The following is a 21,437-nucleotide window of genomic DNA, read 5'->3' on the forward strand; positions in this document are numbered from 1 at the left end:
TAAAAGAACAAGATAAGCGAAGTGGGTTGAGCCAGAGCAAATATAATTATTTCCCTCACATTTCCAAAACATCGCTTCTTCTTCCCCTGATACAGCGAAATCATAAGCCTTCTCAATACTCAACATACTAAAAAGACAAATAATAATAATAATAATAATAATAATAATAATAATAATAATAATAATAATAATAATAATAATAATAATTTAGACTAACACATAAAGCTTGCAGTAACTTAGGCTACTTTTTTGTCCTATTAGTAGCATATGATATAGGACCAGGAATAGCTTCTCTGTACAGACAGAGAAGCAGAAAAGAAACAAAAGAAACAAATTATTCGTTTTATCCGAATACAAGCTCACAACCCAACACCCAGAGGAAGAGAGAAACAGGCGGTCAGTAACATACACCTGAAAAACTGTGGCATTTATCGGCCCAAGCTTCATATACCACGTGGTCGTAGGAAACATATGAAAAAAACTGCAGCGATGCTAATGGTGAATCAAAATAACTCACATGCATCTGTAGTAGGGTGCAAGGCCTTCACCCTATCTATCTATCTATCTATCTATCTATCTATCTATCTATCTATCTATCTATCTATCTATCTATCTATCTATCTATCTATCTATCTATCTATCTATCTATCTATCTATCTATCTATCTATCTATCTATCTATCTATCTGGTTGAGAAGAGTAAAAACTGTGCTTCTTGGATATGTAAAACCTCAGTCACCCTAAATTGTATAATAAAATGCACTCTCAAGTAGGATAGATCCAAGCTTAATTAGGCTAGCAAATTAATAGCCTGGGTATTGAAAGGAAATGTAGCTCTCACAGATGAAACACACAGTTCATGTCCCCGCAGTGTGACGTGCACAGCCTCCAACAGTCCGAAAATATGAATTGATAAGGTCACTATATCGTAAAAAAAATTCTTGCGAAGGGTGAGTAGGGTGGGGGGAGGGGAGGGGGGGGGGGAGAAGGGTGGCAGTGATTGAAGGTAAGGAGGGGGTTTTGCACCAACTCTTACACGTGGTCTTCCCCTCTTCCCTGTGGGCAAAGCACCTGCCACACAAATACACGGTGCGAGTAAAATGCGGGCATACACATATGCAGATGAGGCAGCTTGTTCTTCTACAGCGCGATTTGTACTCACTCTTCTGAAGCTCGCGGATCCTCCTTTCCGTTCTAGCGTCGTCACGTTAAGCTCAACCATTTTTTATGTTATCATTATCTTCTTCTTCTTTACATCTGCAATAATTCGGCAGCTGCGTTCCACGTTTTTTCCCTCCGTACTGCGAAGCCTCCCTCCTAATTCAGCTTTCACACCTCAGTCTCCCTTTTCTCTCTCTCGCTCTTTCCTCTCTTTCGACGCCACAGATGTTTTTGACCTCTTCGAAAAAGAAAAAAAGTCCTTGTCGCTCACGAGCGTGCCGGCACACGGGCAGAGATAGACCCTGTGGTGAGAGTAAACAAGGATCTGTCAGACCAGCACGGTTCACAATCCGTGCCTAAATGCGGTGATAGTGTTAGAGCAAGGGCCAGTGTAATGGCGACAATCCAGCGCAAACAACGGCAAAGCTTCACCCTGCGACATCACAGCCAAGCGCTAAAAATGTTCAGTGATAAAGCACTCTTCTTTCCCCCATCACCGGTGGCCGTTCCCCGTGTTTTCCGGTCCTACGGGGAGCTGTTTGGGGCTGAGAGAGCGCGAGAGCAGGGCTTCTGTGAAGACTGTGGGCTCTTTAAGGCATTAAGTGTTGTGTGCGTGTGCATGAACTCAAGTTTTCAAATTAATCTGCCAGTTTGGCACACTCTTTGTTTAACGGGCGAGGCGTGTCACCCCGCGTCCCCGGTACGCATTTTAATATTGGTGAGACGCGCTGACCTCCCTTTCACCCCGAGCAAAGCCAAGCCTCTCCCTCTCTTTCTCACTCTCCCACTCCCTCCCCTTTCCCCACCCTTTCTTCTGCCATTTCCACCTCTCTTCCACTCCTTTCTGTGCCTCATCCCCTCTTTCTGTCTTTCTTCTCCTCCTCTCTCTCTGTCATACTAAATTGAGTTGGAGTCATTAATTCGAAGAAAAATGGCCAGTACATGTGGAGGAAGAAGGGGCTCTCTCTCTCTCTCTCTCTCTCTCTCTCACACACACACACACACACACACACACACACACACACACACACACACACACACACACACACACACACACACAGTCTTTTCTTCCAGGATCATTTCTCCTTTTCCTTTTGTTGCATAGATATAAATAGTGCACGGTGTCATGTGGACCCAGATCGTATAACGACACCGCCTCTTCAGAGAGTTGTAAAAGAATATTTTGTCCAAACAAATGCAGTGCACTGTAGCGGGGTTCGTATAAACAGATGCTTGTATTGTGCTCAACGGTCTTGGAACCTGCGGACATGGGTATCAGGTGGATTTATGTTGATATTATTACGCTCTGCAAACCGCCAATAGATTCTTATCGAGTTCACTGCAGCCACATGTCCACAGAGCGCTTAAATTTGAAAATTTTTATCGGTAGAATGTAGGTTTCTGTTCGGTACCTGTTCAGTTTGGGTTATATTTTCGTATGTATCTGGATAGATAAGGACCAAGGCAAAGAAACTGGTACTTATAGACGGGCAAATGGGGAAGCTAGATTATTAAAACCGTTCTGCTATAGGCAGACAGGCGCGTGGGCTGCGACATACACTGAATTAATGAGGTGAACTCTGGATGAACCCAGAGAAACGCAACATTTTTGAACTGAGTTATTCCCCCATTACCTTCGGAGGATGTGCGTATGTGTACTGGTGGAAAAGACGAAAAGTCAGCCTGTTTTATGCCAAAGTTGATTCATTGTTTATTCTTTAATTTATTGAGAAAATCAGCTGTTCCAAGAGTCCAAATCCTTTCCCTCTCTACACTGCCCTGTTCTAAGAGAAAAGGTTCAGTTTAAGATTACTTCTAATCATCATCTTTAAGGTTAAATTTATTAGATTATGAGAAATGATTGAGCAGCATCTCCCGAGTTGGACGAATATCCGAATGTAACACTGCAACAATTATTAAATTTCCCTAGATTTTCTATAACAACTTTAGTTCATTTTATATTATTATTATTGCTGTTATTATTAGCAGCACCGGAAAGAAAGAATGAGAAAATGAAAAAGACGTGTGGGGGAAATCCAAGCAAACGGTACAGGACGTTAATCTCGCAAAGGAAAAATCAGATAAGGGGAGTAATATTTTTTGGATGTAGAGCGAGATAAGAGTTTGATTGTTTTTTTGGGTTTTTTACGGGGCTGTGCCTATAAGACTCCGGAGAGGAAGAGCTCTGCTTTACTAAACTTGCATCCTCAAACACACATCAACATGTCTTAGTATCAAATATAAAACCCCTGCTTGAAGACCACATATATTTAGTTATGCAAGTGAGCGCGCGCATGCACGCGTGTGCCAAATATTCAGAAATCTCTAAATTTATTGCAAACGGTATTAAGGGTAATTCATCTCAGTATAAGGGTGTAAAAAAAGAAGAAAAAAATAACGTGAATACTTGAAACAAACTCTAGCTGGTGTGAACAAAATGTGTACCAAACACCTGTAATCCCCCCAGACATCCATTTACCTCCTCCCCTCCCACCACCTTGACTCCTCCATTTTCTCTACCCGCCCGCACATTATTGTTGCAGGAGGAGCTTTGCTGTTATTACTGGGGAAGAGAAGGCAAGGTCAGGCCTTCGCCTCTCCTTTGCCTCCTGCTATCATTTCTCTCATCCGTACCCCCTTCCCAACCTCGGCTACTCTGACTCCCTCCCTCCTCCGTTTTTGCCTTTGACATACAGCAATTGGTCCAGGATGGAGTGAGTGAGTAGAGACGAGGGCGGAACTCACGCAAGACGGTGAACTTTTGACCCTTCAACTCAGTGACCCTGTCTCTGCAGGCTGGGTAGTAGCTCGGACATCCAGTTATGTTTTTCTCTTGATAATAAGACTCCTCGTCTTTGCCCTGGGCCGGAATAAGACGGAGGAAACCTATAGTAGCTAAAGGCTATAATAACTTGCTTGCTGGACTGAATGTTGCCTGGTTTTGTGTTTTTACCTGAGTCTGCTGCTACTTAGCAATGCAGTTTAAAGGAAATGATAATTAAGTGCTTAAATGACATTTTTTTTATCTTACTTTTTGAACCTTACACTTAATGGCACAGGCTACTTGTGTGTTTTTATACAATCACCATCAATCAGCTTCAGAGAAGCGCGACCGCTCTGACAGTTGTGTATTTTAACTGAGAGAGAGATAGACGGGAGGTTGTTGCAGGTTATCGTCAGTTAGGATTCAAAGGGATGCACGTGCTGGGAGGGAGAGAGGTACAGGCAGAGCAGGGCAGGGCACGTGGGGGTCTTTTGAGCTCATTCTCGTCCTCCTAGTGGTCTAAAGCGGGCTCTGGTGGCGGCGCAAGAGAGCTGCATTCTCAGGAAAAAATATGACCTCCCCAGGCATGTTGAAACCACAGAATGGAGGTAAATAGAAAGAAGAGTACAACCTCACCACCACCCAAAGCGCTCTAAAAATATGAATTAGCACAGAAGGCACAGTAATTATTGGAATGGCAAAACGCCATTGTGATGGCAAAACGCTTGATGGTGACACACTGATTGTTGCAACAAGTTAATGTGTATATTTCCTTCATTATACATATGTTGCATGTTATTATAAGCTACTTCCTATCTGCTGTTATTTAAATGCATACTTCTCCATTATGATAACTATTATGTGACTGAACTATCTAAAATGATCGCAACTTCTATACATAAAACTTTAACAAAATTAAATTATATATTTGAAAAGAACAAATATTGACATAACCTGAACTTTCTCATAACCCATTGCCAAACAAGTCCGTTCTGGTGTTACCCGGGCTTTATTCAAATTGCACAAAGGGCCACTAATAAAGGCCTTTTTAGTGCAAACACTTAGGAAGTCAGTGAGAGCATCTTTCTGTTTATTCCCAGCATCCAGCGCTGATTGTAGGTGCCTTTCAGTGACTTAGACAGGCTATTTTCAATTAGCAACTTTAAATCCAAAATGAGCGCTGGTTTTATGGCTATTGTATTATTGGTAGTGTGTTTAATAGTCAACCTTTTGGTGGTGGGTTAATTGAACGGTCTATTTGCCCAGTGCTCTGCCTGAAATTGTCGAAGTTTGACGTTTGGCTTAGGCAAATTTCCCTTTTTTACCATCAAAATGGAGAACACTTTAAAGCAACCACCTGTTCATTCCACCCGCCCACTATGTTGGTGAGGTAAATATACATACACTTGAATTCTGTAAAGAGGGGGGGGGGGGGGGGGGGGTTGTTAACGCTGACCTGCAAGTCTTTCTTCCTCCAGAGTAGAGCCAGGTCAGCAGACAGGCTCTGCTGACCTGGCGGTGACTTCTTGGTATGCATTATTCATGAGGCTTGGCCGCGTGGTTCACCCCAAGACTATGCTGAAGATATTAAGGCCGCAAATGCCTATTTAAATGCAGCGCAATCACACCAAGTGACACGAGGGAAGAAAAGACACAGGGATTTGCGGAAAATGGGCAAAGGTTGGCAGTTGGATTTTGTTGTTTTTGTTTTTCTTTCAGTTATTTATTTTATAACTTTGTCTCACAAGTCAGTGATTTCTTCACAATTTGAATATTTTCCCATGCTCAGCCCCCCCCCCCCCCACACACACACACACACACATATACATAGCTCTCTCATGCCCTTCCAATAAATCTACCAAACACAGCAAAACACACCCCACTTACTCCTACACAAAGCAGCCGCTCTCACACAGACACACACACACCTTTGCAGCGCAATGGGAAGGAGAAAAAGGGCCGATCGCATTAGTTACTCACCTCACTCATCATCACCAACACACAGGCTGTAAAGCCAAACTCAGCGCCTTTTGACAGTTTGGACAGGTTCAAAGGAGCAGCAAGTCTCTACACATAATACACATATTACACATAATACTGAAAAGAAGCGCGTCTGTACACTGGAGCTGCCCTGTGTACATAAACGGGAAACACACACACACACACACCAAAAACAAAGGAGCCCATACAAAGCCATTGCTGCGCCTTCCCATGTCATAGCCTCTCTCGCTTACCCGGACAAGAAAAGGAACTACTTTGTGTCACGCGTGTCATGTCCTGTCCCTGCGTGTGTACAGGTTATGGAGCTATAGGGAGAGTGTAGGCTCTTGGTGCTAAAGGGAGGTGTTCCTGCATCATCACTAAAAGGAGGAAATTGATGAAAAATGAAATAGGGAGGGTTTTTTTGCCTTCCTGTTTACCGAACTGAAACTTCCTCAAGGACCTAGGCCGCTCCCTAAACGCTCGTGTGTATGTATTTATAAACCAACGGAAAAAGGAGGAACATAATAATAATAATAATAATAATAATAATAATAATAATAATAATAATAATAATAATAATAATAATAATAATAATAATAATAATAAATAAAACAAAATAAAACGGACCTACATTAAATTACATTACATTACATTTAAATAAAATTCTTTTAAAAATAAAAAATCTTCCTTATTTCTCTGTTTTTGGAATTACGTTCGACTGTGCTTAACTGCGCCACAAACTAAAAATGGCTTGAAATAAAAACCATTGCGATTTTGGGAAACATTCTATTATTTTAAGGTAATTAATCAACTACATTTTTTTAATTAAAAAAGGAATTCATTTGTTTTATCAGATAAACGTTTACAGTGAGGGAAAGAGCCTTCTTGCTTCACTCCCCTATCCCAGTCTTCCTCCCTCAACCGGTGCTTCAATAATTTATGGCATCCCAAACATGACTTTAAATAACATTCTTGTGACGCTCGTGAAAAATCATTGCGATGGCGAAGGGCAGCGCCAGGAATCCCCAGACTGAAAATACATCGGGCCAACCAGCCAGCCGGACTTACTTCGCATGTAAAGTGATCATAATAAATGAGAGTTTGAGCGGAGAGAGGGACTTCCGAAAAGTGGAATTCTCCTCTCTTATTAGAGCAGCACAGAGGCCACAGGATTAACTCTGTGGTGGTGGTAGGTAGGAGAAATAGGCTCGTACTTGAAGGAGCCTTGTATGTATAAATATTGTAAGAACAGGTTTAGTTCAGGTTTACTTCCACTGCAAAACACTTTGTAAAACAGAGTGGAGAATACTTCCTTTGAGAGGTTTTATTAGATTGAAAAAGCAGACAAAATAACTGCTTAAAAATAAAAAAAAATCAAACTACAGCATAAAAAATCCTTCTGTGAACAGATTACATTTTGTCAGAACATAAACAGCGTATCTTGGCCTTGTTCTGCTTTATTCCAAATTATGGTTTCTTAATGTGACATGTTTCTATTAAGCGTAATAATAACTCTAAACAGATATGAATTTTTTTAGCAGACAGCATTTTCTCTTGTGCCTGGGAATCATCTTCCTCATGTTGTCACCGTCTTCAATGAAGAAATCTGTTCATTTTATGGAGTTATTATGGCGTCGCTGACGCCATGGCGATCTAGACCAGTGGACACTGACCTCTCAAAAAAAAAAAAAAAGAACTGATAGAAACAAGCTTGGACTTGATATGTATCGAAATTTGAGCTTCAGTTAAACAATTTACACGATGGCTCAAAGCAACAGGGTGAGTGCGTGCACGGGGCAGAGGATGGCTCGTGTGACAGCTTCAGTCCCACTCTAGACAGAAGAAGAGCTTGATTTGGAGGGTCGGAAAAAGAGCTATACAGTTACCACTCTTCTCCTAGTTTACTCACAACACGACCAGCTTGTATATTTCTTGATAAAATTGTACTGGTGTTCACCAACTAAAGGTTTAAACTACGATTTTCCGTGTCACAAATAAAACAAATGTACAATCCTGTTCATTTTAGAGGATAAACTATGGCTATATGCTATAGCGTGCTAAATCGATTAGTTCGCGTTGTATTTTGTGTGAATCTTATGTTCTGATTGAATAAATCATGTTTGTGTCATCTACCTTCGTTAACATTTCCTTAAAATATGCAATAATTCTGTTCTGTCAAGGACCCGTACCAGAACTCATTTCTTTACGAGTATTTATTTGGGTATCCGTTTAACTTAAAGACTGATAGAGGCTTGCTAGCTTAAGTAAAGCTATCATGTTTTGGTTTGGTTAAATCTAAAGTTATATTTTCATCAAGGGTGCTTTAGTGTCATGTGATGAACGCTTAGCTCGTATTAGAATACATGTCTGATGTTGCATTTTTAAGCGTCTGTATTTGTGTCAACAATTTCACCAATATTCGCTCCAGCGCCTGCACCTGTGAAAGTTGGTAACACTTTGGTCAGAGTAAAATAACTAGTTTGGGGTCTGGCAGGTTTGGGTTAATTTACCAGCATTTCCGTGTGTGTGTGTGTGTGTGTGTGTGTGTGTGTGTGTGTGTGTGTGTGTGTGTGTGTGTGTGTGTGTGTGGCGTGTGGCCCAAGCCCCGGCGTAAAACCAATACCTCTAAGGACTTAGTTGGCGAGCCTTGTTTTCATCTACAAAGCTGTTTCACACACATGCATCCCGCATTAAAAATAGAAAAACATGGGGGCAAGGTCTTGTCCCCAAGAACGCCTATCAGCACAGCCTGTGTATACACGCCTGCGTGTTCTTCTCCATCAGTGTAGTGGCTGATTTTTCCAACTCATAATCCTTTACAAAATCCATTTTACGCACACTTTGGCCGTGGGTAAAAATGTTATTTGATCACAGAATGAACGGAGTGAACATATGAGTCAGAAGAGTTTTATGCTTTCAAAGATCACATAAACCGAAATCTGCAACATTTGCTGTTCGGTGTGATTTCATTAGCCTTTCAGCTAACGTATTATCAAAATAGTTCAAGTAAATTTGAAAATGCAAAATAGAAGTGGTAAAATAGCGCGCACAGGTTTTCCGTCTTATTTTCCTAAAGTTCAGCATATAACCCACATACACACAGATTTAAAATCACTGTATGAATTTAGTCTCTTTGTGTTTATTACCAACCACCTCTCCCCACAGTAAACCAAGTAGTAATTACCATTCTTACTTTGCGCGTCATCATTATGCACAAAATGAAACGCGTATATGCGGGGATACTGGCACATACAAAGACAATTCTAATCTTGCGTCATCTGTGAGGTAATAACTATCGGACGTCCCGAACCGGCGACGACAAGGACTCTCCGAGTCTCTCCGAGTCCTAATTGTCGCTGGCAAATACACCGGAGCTTGGCGGCACTCCGCCAGCGCATTAATACCCTAGAACTACATAGTGAGTGACAAGGTAATTATACCCCCCACCTCCACACCCTCCCCCGCTCTTTCTCTGTTTCTCTCTCTCTCTCTCTAACACACACACACACACACACTTTACCGACTCCTCTCCCCACTTAGCCCCCACTTGCAGACAGCCGTCACTACTTACTGTGCTGTGAGTCCAAGCTCTTTCTCTCCGGCGTCCACAGAGCAAAGCAGAGCGGAGATCAACGGTCTCTGAGTGTATTGTGAACCGGAGCTGGAGTAGCGGCCAGTAGTAGTGGCCTGCTCTCTCTCACACACACATACTCCCTCTCTCCCTTTCTCTGTCTACTTTACTGACCTCTTTAGGATCCCCGTGAAGCAGTTAAACCGTCACTTGCTTTGGAGAATGCGAAATATATAGTACATTGTCAACTCCCCAAAACCATAAAACTAAGCTTATGGGACCCCACGTGACTGCAAGCGAACCAGTGAGAGGTATCAGTCTGAGTCCAGGCTTGACCTTTACGATCCAACTTGGAGATAAAAACCCTTATTTGTTTGACATGTAAATGTCAAAGCCGCCTTCTTTTTTCTACAGTTTAGCCCAACGTAGAAGGAGGTTAGCTTTAAAAATATATCTCAACACACACAGAGGAGAAGCAGGAGATAGAGGCTGTGTCCAGCCCCCACCCCAGCAACTCAGAAGGAAAGCCTTGTAGGAGTAGGGAAACGGCAGCACCATGAGCCGGTGAGTTTAAAAGTTCAGTCGCTTGTTTACAGGAGAGGAAACTTAATTTGCCCGGGAGTAGCCTTCGTTCGGGCGGAAAGGAGAAAAAGTGACCAATTTGTCCACCGCGGGTAGTTTGTTGTCTTGTCAGAGTTGGTCAGCAGAGTCGAGAACTGATTTGTGAGTGTGTGTTCTGTGTATACTTGTATTTGTAATTCTCTCTGTTCTATGTGTGTGTTGACCACTTTTGATGTTCATCACATATAAAAGAAAGAAAAAGAAACTGTCAGTAAACCCAGTGATTCTGTTTGTGCGTGTGTGTGTGTGTGTGTGTGTGTGTGTGTGTGTGTGTGTGTGTGTGTGTGTGTGTGGCCCCCTTAGTGATTGCGCGCTTGATGCTCACAATCATGCTTGATGTGTTGCGTCTTTATGCATGGTGTACCTATTGTGCATTATATGTCAGAAAGTGCGTTAAAAAACTACAAAAAGAGGCGAAAATAGACACTTAAACTTGGATTGAAGAGTTAAGCCAGATCTACATAATGTAAAATCAAACCACTTGATTTCAGCCTATATTGGAAGTCAGGTAAAAATAGTAAATGGTTTGATATTGTTGGCACAATACATAATACTGCTTTAGTAAATAACCACACACGCCACTCCTAACTATTGAGGCACATTGGTACAGCACCTATGGATATGCAAAGAGAGCAATTTGGTGTTCGGTATCTTGCCAAAGAAGACTTCCGCGTGCAGTTTGGAGAAGCCACAGCCACCGGTGTTTGGCAACTGATGCCAACCAAAGCCCCAGATTTGCATAAAGATATATGATATAAATATGGTATAGATGAGGTAATATACAAAAACGATATGTGTTCTAATCACTTCTTCAGTATGTTATACAAACACACACACACACACTCACACACTCACAGACACACACACACACACACACACACACACACACAAAGCCGGTATCAATCTAGATTTCCCTTAAGCTGTTTGTGGAACTGTTTCTATTATGAGCAGTTGCTTCAGTCTTTCTGTTTAATGAGTACAATGAACTTTATTGGGTTTCTTGTTTGCTTTTTTTGTTTTTGCTTTTTTACTTGAAGCTACAAACAAATACAAAAAGCTCACTGGCAGACAGGTTACAGGCCTTAATGGACGGTAGCCATTAGCCATACACACACACACTCATATAAACACGAACTCGCATACTGCACCTACAAATAGCCAACTGGTCACATTTAAAAATGTCAATATATATATATCTATATACATCATTTGAGAAGCATAGAACCGATAATTACAATTATAATAACAATATAATACAGTTCAGCTTTTTTTGAATAGTAGAGCTGTACACAACTTTTTGGATGGATAAACAGATACAGGCAAAGTGATTTATTTTAAGTTTCAAACTCGGACACGCACACACACACACACACACACACACACACCCTTTCTGCTTCAAATAGCGCAGAATTTAATGGTAAGACAGCGAGTATAGTGGGTTTGGGGTAGGCGAGGGTATATACGTGCCTTACTGGATGTAAATAACTTACAATAAACGCTCACATGCTAACTTTTCTAGAAAGCACTTGGTCAGTTACAAAAATTCACACTTGACACATAAAACGATACGTAGACATTAAACAATAGGTAGGTAGCAATGTTGTAAGTAGGTAGCATATTTATCCGTGACTCCCCTCCTTTTTTAAAAGAGGACATCATAAAGAAACACTTTTTTTGTTACAAGAGCAAGTACCACAGTCATGATTCTTTTTTACGTTGCCCTAAAACACCAAAGACCGACATACCGAACAAATGAAAAGTGCTGCGCTGCTGTACAGTACTCTTAAGTGTTTCTGATTACATTTTGGAATATTTTTTCTTCGTCTTCGTCTTCTTCTTTTGCTGGCCTCTCTTTTGCTGTTTTCTTCAAGTTTTTTATTTTTTTTATTTCTGGTTTGTTTCTTCCCTCCTCCAGGGAAGCGTGTACATGGTAGTATCATCTCTAAAGAGATGAACGAAGACAGATTCTGGTTTAAAACAAAGATATTTCTAGGGTTGGAAGGCGCTGCCAGCAGTGGCGAGGCTCATGCTTTTCAATTTGTTGTCCTTCTTCCACTTCATCCTCCGGTTCTGAAACCAGATTTTAATCTGCCGCTCCGTGAGGCAGAGTGCGTGCGCGATCTCTATCCGCCTCCGCCGCGTGAGGTACCGGTTGAAGTGGAACTCCTTCTCCAGCTCGAGAGTCTGATAGCGGGTGTATGCCGTCCGTGCCCGTTTCCCGTCGGGGCCCGTCATATCTGAGGGTGATGAGAGGACAAAGGGCTTTTAAAGATGCGCCAACACGCGACAGAAACGGGCTGTTATTGAGTCCAAAAATAGAGTGCGCAATATATAGTCAGTATTTTACAGCGCTCTAAAGTACACTCCAGTATAAGAGAACTACTTGAAAATATCAATCTAAAGTCAGGAACGCCTCTGTTAGGGTGATGTTTTCTATGAGTCAAAGGATTCTCATAGACTGGAGCCACAGGTGTTTGTTTTATTGTATCAACCTCTAACGCCCCCACGCATACACAAGGAATTAAACTTACTGTTTTATCAAAATCACCGAGCGTAAAGGGAGACAGTAAAACTGTCCATCATCCTAACCACAACCTTTCTTGACACATTTTATTTCTGCTATTTCCATTCCACAGCCTGGGTTAAAACATTTGCTTTTATCTGTCACATTACTTTTTTTTTCCCTTTTTAACCACCCGTCTTCACCATCACCTCTCTATATGCCCCATTTTTTTACACCCTTCAGGGTTTTATTGCCCCGTCCTCTACCTCACCTTTTTAATAAAGTTCCCATCCGTAATAAAGCTTCACTTTTCAAAGGAGCAAGCCGCTTCCAAAGCCTTCCTGGCCTCACTTTCTGCTTCTTTTTTTCTTTCTTTGCCCGGCTCTGTCTGCAGCTTCCCAGCCCTGTTGAGTTTTTCTTCCCTTCGTCTCTCCCCTGACAGATTTATGACGCTTTTGTGGAATTTGCTAAAATAAAAAAGAGGAGACAGAAGGGGCAATTGTCCGGCGTTCCTGATTTCTAAAACACGAAAATGTAATGGGAATTTTCTACTAAGACGTTTTCTGGGGTGTACTGCTTCGATTTTTTTAGATCTTCATATCAGTATTTAAAACACGAATACATAATTTAAAATGAAAGCATCAATATTAACACAATGCGCACGATTAAATGCCATTCATTTGAGATTCATAATCTTGACAACTGATTTCTGACTGCCACACGAAAATGTGAAATTGACGCAGTAGAAAAAAGTCTGGTAAGGTGCAGAGAAAAACGAAGAACCGTGGCTAATTGGGTATCTTCCTGCTGTTCTCGAGCATCCACTTTACACAGATCAAAGCAGCAATAATTCTGCACAATCATTAATGTGCATTTTAAGAAGCCCCGATATAGGTACAACAAGCACTGAACTGTTACCAGTCCCATGTGTCAACACGGAGGCTATTCTGCTGAACCAGTCATATGAATGTTATCGCCCGAAACTTCTAGGATACATGGAAAATAAGTTGTAAACACAAGAGCAATGTGTACCATGACTAATGTGTAGCTTTCTCATCCAGGGGAATATCTGTGGTGTCTGCGCCTCACTGCCAGTGTTGCCAGCGGCTGATCCCGTCGGTCCGCCCTCCTGCTTATGCCCGGTCCTGGGTGGCGGATTGCTGGCGTGACTGGTGTCCCGGTTATGCTGCAAGTCCTCGATCTCTGGTGACGCGTCATCCAGCTCGGTGAAACGCTGCACTGTGCCGCCACCGCCGGTGGAGGAGGCGGAGGACAGGTTTGGTGAGCTGAGATTACCGCTTCCTGCTTGATCCGAGCGAGGAGACGAACTCCGGGCGCCCAGTTTTGTGCTTTCGTTGCCGGGTGACAGCAGGGAGTCCGTCGCAGAGGCGAGGGAGCAGCTAGATGGTTGTCTGAACCCCCTGTCCGGGGCCGGGGAGCCGAAACCCCGCGAGTCCCCACCAACTGAGCCGCCCCCGAAGTGTCCTCCAGCGTTGGCGGTACTGTTGGTTCCCCCTCCCCGGTTAGTGACGGTCAGGTCCATGCCATTGTAGCTGTAGCCGTAAGAGCCCGTCGCAGGGTGCATGGTGGCGGAGGAAGAATCCCTGTACGTCCCGCCGTTCATTGCGCCGCTGCTGCCTCCATAATTTAGCAGTTGATATTCGGGGCCATTTGGGTAGCGCCCCGAGAACGAGTTTACAAAATAAGAGCTCATTTAGGTTGTTTTAGAGACTTGCAGGTTTATAGTTGAGTACTAAGGGGCGCTTGATTTGTTAGATTTCTCTGGGTCGTTATAACGCTGGTACTTTCAACGATTTATGATGTATTAGTGAATTATGGCGTTGCACTGTACTTCGTTTTTAGCTATGTATGCGCCGTCCAAATATGGGGGTGGGGTGGTGTGTGTGTGTTGGATGGAGGGGTGTGTGTGTGTGATGGGGGAGGTGAGGGGTGAGGCGAGGGAGGAGAGAGAGACACACACGTAGTGAGGAAGGAGGAGGGGGACGGTCACGTGCTTTTGTTGACCAGTCGTAAATTCTCGCCGATGACTTTAGAGAGGTAATTTATGCTCTGAGGTTTCAAATGATAAAGATTGGGCGGGGGAAGCTTTCCCTCTCTCTCTCTCCGTCTCTCTCTCTCTTTATTGCTAGAGGTGTCGGGGGTGAGCTCAGAGCGCCACCTACTGCAGATATAATTTATTGTACAGAAAGAAGTGTTAAGGGAGAAAGGACACACAAGAGTCCATGACATATCCATGCTATAAAAAAAAAAAAACATTGTGTGTGTGTTTGTTCATCACTCAGCTCTGTTAATTGACCTTTTGCTTAGTCTCACAATTAAGAGCCGTAAGAACCGTAAAATCAAACGTTAATAATGAACACCATGGTAAAAAAAATAGTAACTAGCCTTTCTCCACATACATCTGATAGCTGTTGATATTTATCCCGGAGTTCTACCAAAAAGCGGTCTCACCGATAAAATACACGTGTTTTTTTGTGTTATGCAGTGTTTCGACTTGCTGCACTAATTGTTTGTACCTCAACTTCCGGCACAGGTACAAAACACCAGTAGGAAATATAGTGCAAAATATCACAAAAATTAGGCAAAAATAAACAAACAAATAAATAAATAAATACATCACAGACCAAACTAAACAGTCAACACTACAAAAAATGTTTGAGTTATGACAATTCGACTGGCCTGCGACTGTACATTCTTTCTTTCTTACTGCAAGCCTTCTTTGCAGCTGCAGACGAGGAATGTTAAACCTGATCTGTGACGTCCACACTGGATGGAAATCTGCTGATTTATGATTTGTTGATTCCCGGGTTTGGGTGCATTTCAGCCGCGGGAGTGCTTGTGTGTGTCTAAGCGTTTGCGTGTTTGAAGTAGGCCTCAGTGTGCACTCGGGTGTACACGCTTTGTTGTAACTCCGGCACAGCAGCTAGAACAGGCGACAGATGAAGAATTCCAGAGCTTTGTGTGTATGTGTGAAATGATACAAATGGATGTGCTCAGTGGGGAAATGTGTGCAGTTTGCAGGCCACATTTCAGAGTCTCGGCTAAAGAAACCAGCAGTTGGAATGGGATTCATCTTGAATATTACAAAGTAGCAGGCACATTTAAAACACACGGGCAAGCACACATAACAGCAACATGGGGTTTAAAGCCACAAAAGACCCAGCTGTCACACTCCTCTCAGCACACTGCCTTTGGTATTTATAGATCAGCACAATCGCGCTGAATTTGTTCCATGAAAGAGCTCACTGAACGAAAAACATTTAAATATTTCAATAAGGCCAGTTTGAAGACAATCATAATTCAGTTTTAGCATAGAATAAAACTATCTGTCCGTCCGTCCATCCATCCATCTCTTTTCTTTCGCTCAACCTACCTATCTCTTCAGCTGCACATGTTTTGCGTTTACTTTATGTTATATTGAATTTGTCGCATTCTGAGTAAGAATAAAGGAGGGTCAGAATTTAAGGTATGAGCCCAGATTAGAGCACATTTTGCAACCAGTGCCTGCGCACAGATGCAGTTCCTTTATTCTAATAATCTCATTCAAAGAGCCACGCAGATTTCAATATGCTTCATTTTTGGAGATTTTGATATTTTAACCAATTATAGATTGTGGTCTAAGACAAACTCTTTCTAACTAATGTTCAGTTGTCTTAAACAGACAAATAAACAAAAAACAAACAAACAAATTTTCTTCTTCAAAATTGAGACTTTCAGTAGAGAACAGCTTTCAGTAGAGATAGAAAGAACAAAACAACATGAAACATTTCCTCTTCGTTTTTCTCTCCTTAAAATATGTTAAACACCAAGCACGTATGTGCAATATGTAAAGACGAGCCCCCCTGATTCACAGTAAAACCATTTCCACTGTGTTTAACATAGAACATCTGCCAGCACGTAGTCATACAACTGATTCAAAATGGGAACGAAATCGCCAATCGAGTCATATCCACAACACAAAAAGAAACCAACGTACACTGAATATGTCTGTGCTGCAGAATACGCTTTAATAGATTTTCTCTTGAGGTCATTTCATTGCGAGTCTCACTATATTCTCAATTTGTCTCTCAAAGTATTAAATTCAAACACAACATAACTAAAAGTATCATTAATTAAATCACGTGAAAGCTTTAGTTCTTCGCCTCGCACAGTGGCGAGGCTGGTTTTTCTAGGTGTGCTTATTAATTATTTACTACCAGCTTATGCCATCTTTGTCTTGGTAGTATTCCAACAGGATTTTTTTTTCTAAACTTAAAATGTGTATTCGTTAGATACATGCTATAATAACAGCACTTGCTTGGTATGACTTAAGACCGTCAAATAATAAATAAATAAATATCTGTTCTCTGTTATGCTTATTATGTGTGTTATTATACCCATAACTGGAAAATTCAGAAATATATCTTGAATGTTCCGAATGAAAAGCCGGCAAATGAAATCATTCTAAAGTAACTCTGATTTAGACCATATTTGTCTTTATGGTTTTCATGTTTCATGAGATAAGCTAATGTGCAGTGGTGTGTGTGTGTGTGTGTGTGTGTGTGTGTGTGTGTGTGTGTGTGTGTGTGTGTGTGTTTGCACCCGCATCAGTGAAACTTCCAAGATGGATACAACGCGCCGGTCACTCAGGGGACAAGTAGAGTTAAAAGGTCACGAGGACATTGTCCACTTTGTCTGCGTGAAGTGTGTGTCTATGTGTAACGTGTCTGGCTGCAGGGCTCGAGGAGAGGTCAACTTTCTCTGCCTCGCTCTGGTCATCATTTAGTTTGAGCCCGCCATCAGCAGCTCACTCTCCTCGTCGCTTTCCTTCCAGATCGTCGCGTGCGCCTGTTTGGCCGCATTGCGTTTAACACCAGTAAGAGGCTAAAAGGCTCAAGCGTGTTAAAGTTGTCCTCTAAATCATAAAATAAACCAATCTCAAATCCAGTAATGTTGAGTTTGACTAACCTTTACTGCGCGTTAATTAATGTTAGAATAAATGAAAATTCATTTCATGCCCCAAGACACACACAAACATACCCTATCCCCGTTATAAAAATAACCTTTCTCCATAAATTCCTTTACATTTTATTAAACATTTGTCATAGGTAGTATATGTGATTACTTGACAATAACACATAACCAAAACATGTAAAAATCGATAAAATATACACTTTCCTGAATGTTTTAGGTAGTTTGGCGAATATCATCAGTAGGTTAACAACCGCAACCCCACCCAAAGCTTCAACAGGTTTCCCGATATTGAAAAATTCCCCTCAACCGTAGTTACATTATTTTCACCATACAAGGTGTTTTTCCCTTGCTTATTTCTGTACAGTTTAAATATGAACACCATAAGACATACATACCTCCAATAGTTTTTCCTCCCTTCGTGTATATGCAGAGCATACTTGCACGTGTACTTAAAGGTATTAAAGGCTACACACATTTACAAATAATAAGAAACAAAATGGGGAAGGAAACAGCCGGAAGTCAAGTTCTAAAGCCCCCAAAACAAGTTGTAAACCCTAAAACAAGTGCCTTACATGATGTCTTTGAAAGAATAAAAAATAAAATGAAATAAATTAAATATGCATAGCCATAAAAAAGTACAGTAAAAAAATCGGTAGGCGGAATGCAGCAATAAATTGTGTTTCAAAACTACTTGTGGCCTTGTGTTGGTGGCCTTTAAAAAAAGTGTTCATTCATCTATTGTATTCTTTAATTTAACGCCATGTTCCTTTCCCCTCCCAGGTTTTATCGTATCTGTCCCTTTCCACAGTTACATAACCCTTGCTATAGAGTGTTTTACAAATTATTACCAAATATAAGACCACTCAAGTACAGCCTACAGAAAGAGTTGATGTAAGAGGGATAAAAATAAATCCCCCCATTCCGTTGTTTCACCACTGCTCAGGTGAGGAAAAGAAAGAAAGAAAGAAAAACAACAGAGAGAGAGAGAAAAAAATGCGGGGGGTGCTCTTGAAAAACTTGGAGGCATGAGATTAATCAGCATGTCTTCTCTTTTATTCTGCCCTTCCTTTTACGTGTCTTACATTAGTTTATTTTTGGTCCTGTTTTACTCAGTCCGTTTCTCCTCTTCATCTGCACCGTTCGCCGTAGAGGAAGAAGAAGAGGATGTAGAAGAGGAGTTGATCAGCTTGTTCTCCTTCTTCCACTTCATCCTCCGGTTCTGGAACCATATTTTAATCTGTCGCTCCGTGAGGCACAGCGCGTGCGCAATCTCGATCCGACGTCGCCGCGTGAGGTACCGGTTGAAGTGAAACTCCTTCTCCAGCTCGAGCGTCTGGTAGCGGGTGTACGTCTGCCGACCGCGTCTCCCGGGGCTACTGAAGGTCCCTGAGAAGCAAGAGACAGATACATTTGAACCAAGATAACAACACTGAGGCGTTAACTATTCTGTTAAGAAAACGTTACCAGAAAAGTTCATCACATGCATATTCTATTCTATTCTATTCTATTCTATTCTACAAGTTTCCACAACAGTGCCTGTTTAGTATTATCAAGGCTATTTGCCCCCGCTTAAATTAAGAATTAGTAATGTTCACATTAAAGAACAATGCAGACGATGGCTGCCATCTAACAATGTGCGCCATCCCTTAAGGACACTGTTTTAATGTGAATTTAACATTGTTTTACTAAAATGTTTACTTACTCTGACTGCGAAGCCGCGGATTATTTTTGGCTTTGTGAAAAGTGAAAACTTGGATTTCTTATTTTGTTTAATAAAAACAATAACAATCATTCTACAGGAAAGTTGAACTTCATGGTTTATGAAACACGGAGAATAACTATGTTATATAATGTTGCTGATGGTAAGTAGCAGTAAATTCAGAAAATAAATTCCCATTGTGGTGTGTATACACCGATCTTCACTAATAAGGCAATTAAGGCAACTTCAGTTTATGTATTGATTTGAAAGTAAGAGCATGGATTGCATGCCACAAGCTATTCATATCTAAATCCAAATGACCATAAATAACTCTCCCCTCTCTCTGGCTACTATTTGCACCTTTAACTGTCATTTTTAACGCGCTCTTTGTTTTCCTCCATATATATTTATTTGCGGCGAAGTATGTTACCACCTCATCTGTCATAACTCGGAGTGTCCTGCAGGGCTTTACAAAACACTAGCTCTGCATCATCTGCTATTACTCATTCTACCCTCAACAGGCCGTTTTTCTCTCTTAAGGATGGTTTGCAGCACAGGACAGTGTTTAACACTTTAGGTTAAATCATGCAAGAGTGCAAAAGCACAAACTTTTAGGAGAGCCGACTAAATGAAACTATTTCACATTATTTCCGCCACGGTTTGCCTCACTTTCACTTTAAACTTTAGGCTATATCTATATACGATTTGAATCAACAGTGAATAACACTGTCTGCGCTGCGGAGGCTCAATAAACGATAAGATAGAAAAGGTCAAAACCAATAATAGCAACAGGAAATGTGATATATCTTTATCAGCACAGAAAAGAAACGTTAGCAAAAACAAAACAGTATTTATCGCATCCTATTGGTCATGTCTCAAAGCAGAGTATGTCTGAGAGGAAAAGCGTTTTCAAAAATAAAAGAGATGAACTATTCAGACACATTTGAATAAACGAATGACTAATAGAGTGTGGATATTTAGACTTATCTCTGTATTTCCTCTATATCTACATCATTAATTTTTTTTATCTGCTCCTTGTTTTCCCCCACACTTTGCTTTACTTGGTAGCATCGTCACGGGTCACACAGGCTACAGTAAAAGGACCCGCAATGCAAACAAACCCGTTTTATGACGGACAATAAAATACAGCGCACATGACGGACTGACAGGTCAACAAACGGGGATCATAAAGCAGCTTCTGTGGCAGGAGGAGGGGAAAAGGAAAGGAAATCTAACAGAGGCTGACAGAGGAAACAAACGTCATTTCTATGACTGGGATCATAAAATATGCAAGAAAGAGAGGAAGAGGAAGAAGAAGACACTCACCGTTGCAGGCGTTCATCCGCTGCATCCATGGATAAATGGGCACTGACGCCGACTGTTTGTCTTCCATCGTTTCTCCGAAAAGCCCCTTTGCACTGAGCCCTACGCACTCTGTTTTACGCTGCACGCCGTCCTGACTGAGCGCGAGCTGATGCTCCTCCAGAGCGCACGGGTGTTCCTTATCCCTGTAGAAACTCGTGGCTGCAGCTGCGGCCGCCGCTGCCGCCGCTGCCGTGGCGTAGTCGCAGGCACCGGTTCCGGTCGCGCCCCCAACACCGACCCCCGCCGCTGCTGCTGTCGCCCGGTGTCCGGTATATGCTCCATTGGCCGCCTGCTGGTAGTAGGTGGATGCCGGGTACGGTTTGTCCTGGTGTGCGCCGGGTCCGCCGGTGCTGTATGCCACAGCTGCGGTAACGGCTGCTGCCCCCGGGTAGTGCCTAAGCGGGTGGTCGGCGGCGTATCCCGATGAGTAGAGAGGTATCTGACCCAAAAACGACTCTGCTGCCGCCGCCTGCCCGCTTCCACCCGTTCCCGGTAGCGTCACCGGGAAAGAGGAGTTGACAAAATAGGAATTCATCAGGAGAAAGAAGAAAAAGAGGAGAAGCCGGAAAAGAGAAGAGGAGAGGGGAGGACAGGAGGGGACGAAACAAACACAATAACAACGTTCACTCGATGAAGAAGGAGAAGGAGGAGGAGTAGGCAGAGGCTAACGGCTAGCAGCTAACGGTTCTCCCTCCCGTCCTGCTTCCTCTGCCTTCCCCTGCCTGCACTTTATGATTTGTTGTGTTTTATAGCCGACAGTCCGACGGGCTGCCGCTATCACTTAGTGTATCGCAGAT

At 42.2% G+C, this 21,437-nt stretch overlaps 3 protein-coding genes across 8 annotated transcripts in view; all 3 read right to left on the reverse strand.

The window, feature by feature from the left end:
* The window catches only part of hoxb3a (homeobox B3a), an 82,501-nt gene that overhangs the window by 52,192 nt on the left and 8,872 nt on the right, over positions 1–21,437 (reverse strand). For 2 of the 6 annotated variants that reach the window (XM_085270258.1, XM_085270255.1), the window contains exon 1: positions 1,162–1,840. The exons of 2 other annotated variants lie outside the window; for them this stretch is intronic. The gene's annotated coding sequence lies outside the window, so the exon portion shown is untranslated. Of the gene's footprint in view, positions 1–1,161; positions 1,841–9,478; positions 9,691–21,437 lie in introns of those variants that run through there. 2 more of the 6 variants (XM_085270256.1, XM_085270257.1) reach the window with 2 other exon arrangements.
* hoxb5a (homeobox B5a) lies at positions 11,952–14,480 on the reverse strand. Its single transcript, XM_085270267.1, has 2 exons — positions 13,635–14,480; positions 11,952–12,336 (listed from the first exon to the last, which is right to left on the reverse strand). The coding sequence occupies exons 1-2, from the start codon at positions 14,314–14,316 to the stop codon at positions 12,089–12,091; spliced, it is 930 nt and encodes a 309-aa protein (XP_085126393.1). The 5' UTR covers positions 14,317–14,480; the 3' UTR covers positions 11,952–12,088.
* LOC146575532 (homeobox protein Hox-B6a-like) lies at positions 17,554–21,384 on the reverse strand. Its single transcript, XM_085270254.1, has 2 exons — positions 20,602–21,384; positions 17,554–18,962 (listed from the first exon to the last, which is right to left on the reverse strand). Exons 1-2 carry the CDS (start codon positions 21,173–21,175, stop codon positions 18,682–18,684), a joined length of 855 nt encoding a protein of 284 aa, XP_085126380.1. The 5' UTR covers positions 21,176–21,384; the 3' UTR covers positions 17,554–18,681.

Source organism: Mchenga conophoros, linkage group LG4 (assembly GCF_057382185.1).
Source record: "Mchenga conophoros isolate Kocher_MC1m ecotype Shallow Benthic linkage group LG4, M_conophoros_male_GT1.1, whole genome shotgun sequence".
In the NCBI taxonomy this organism is placed as follows: Eukaryota; Metazoa; Chordata; class Actinopteri; order Cichliformes; family Cichlidae; genus Mchenga; species Mchenga conophoros.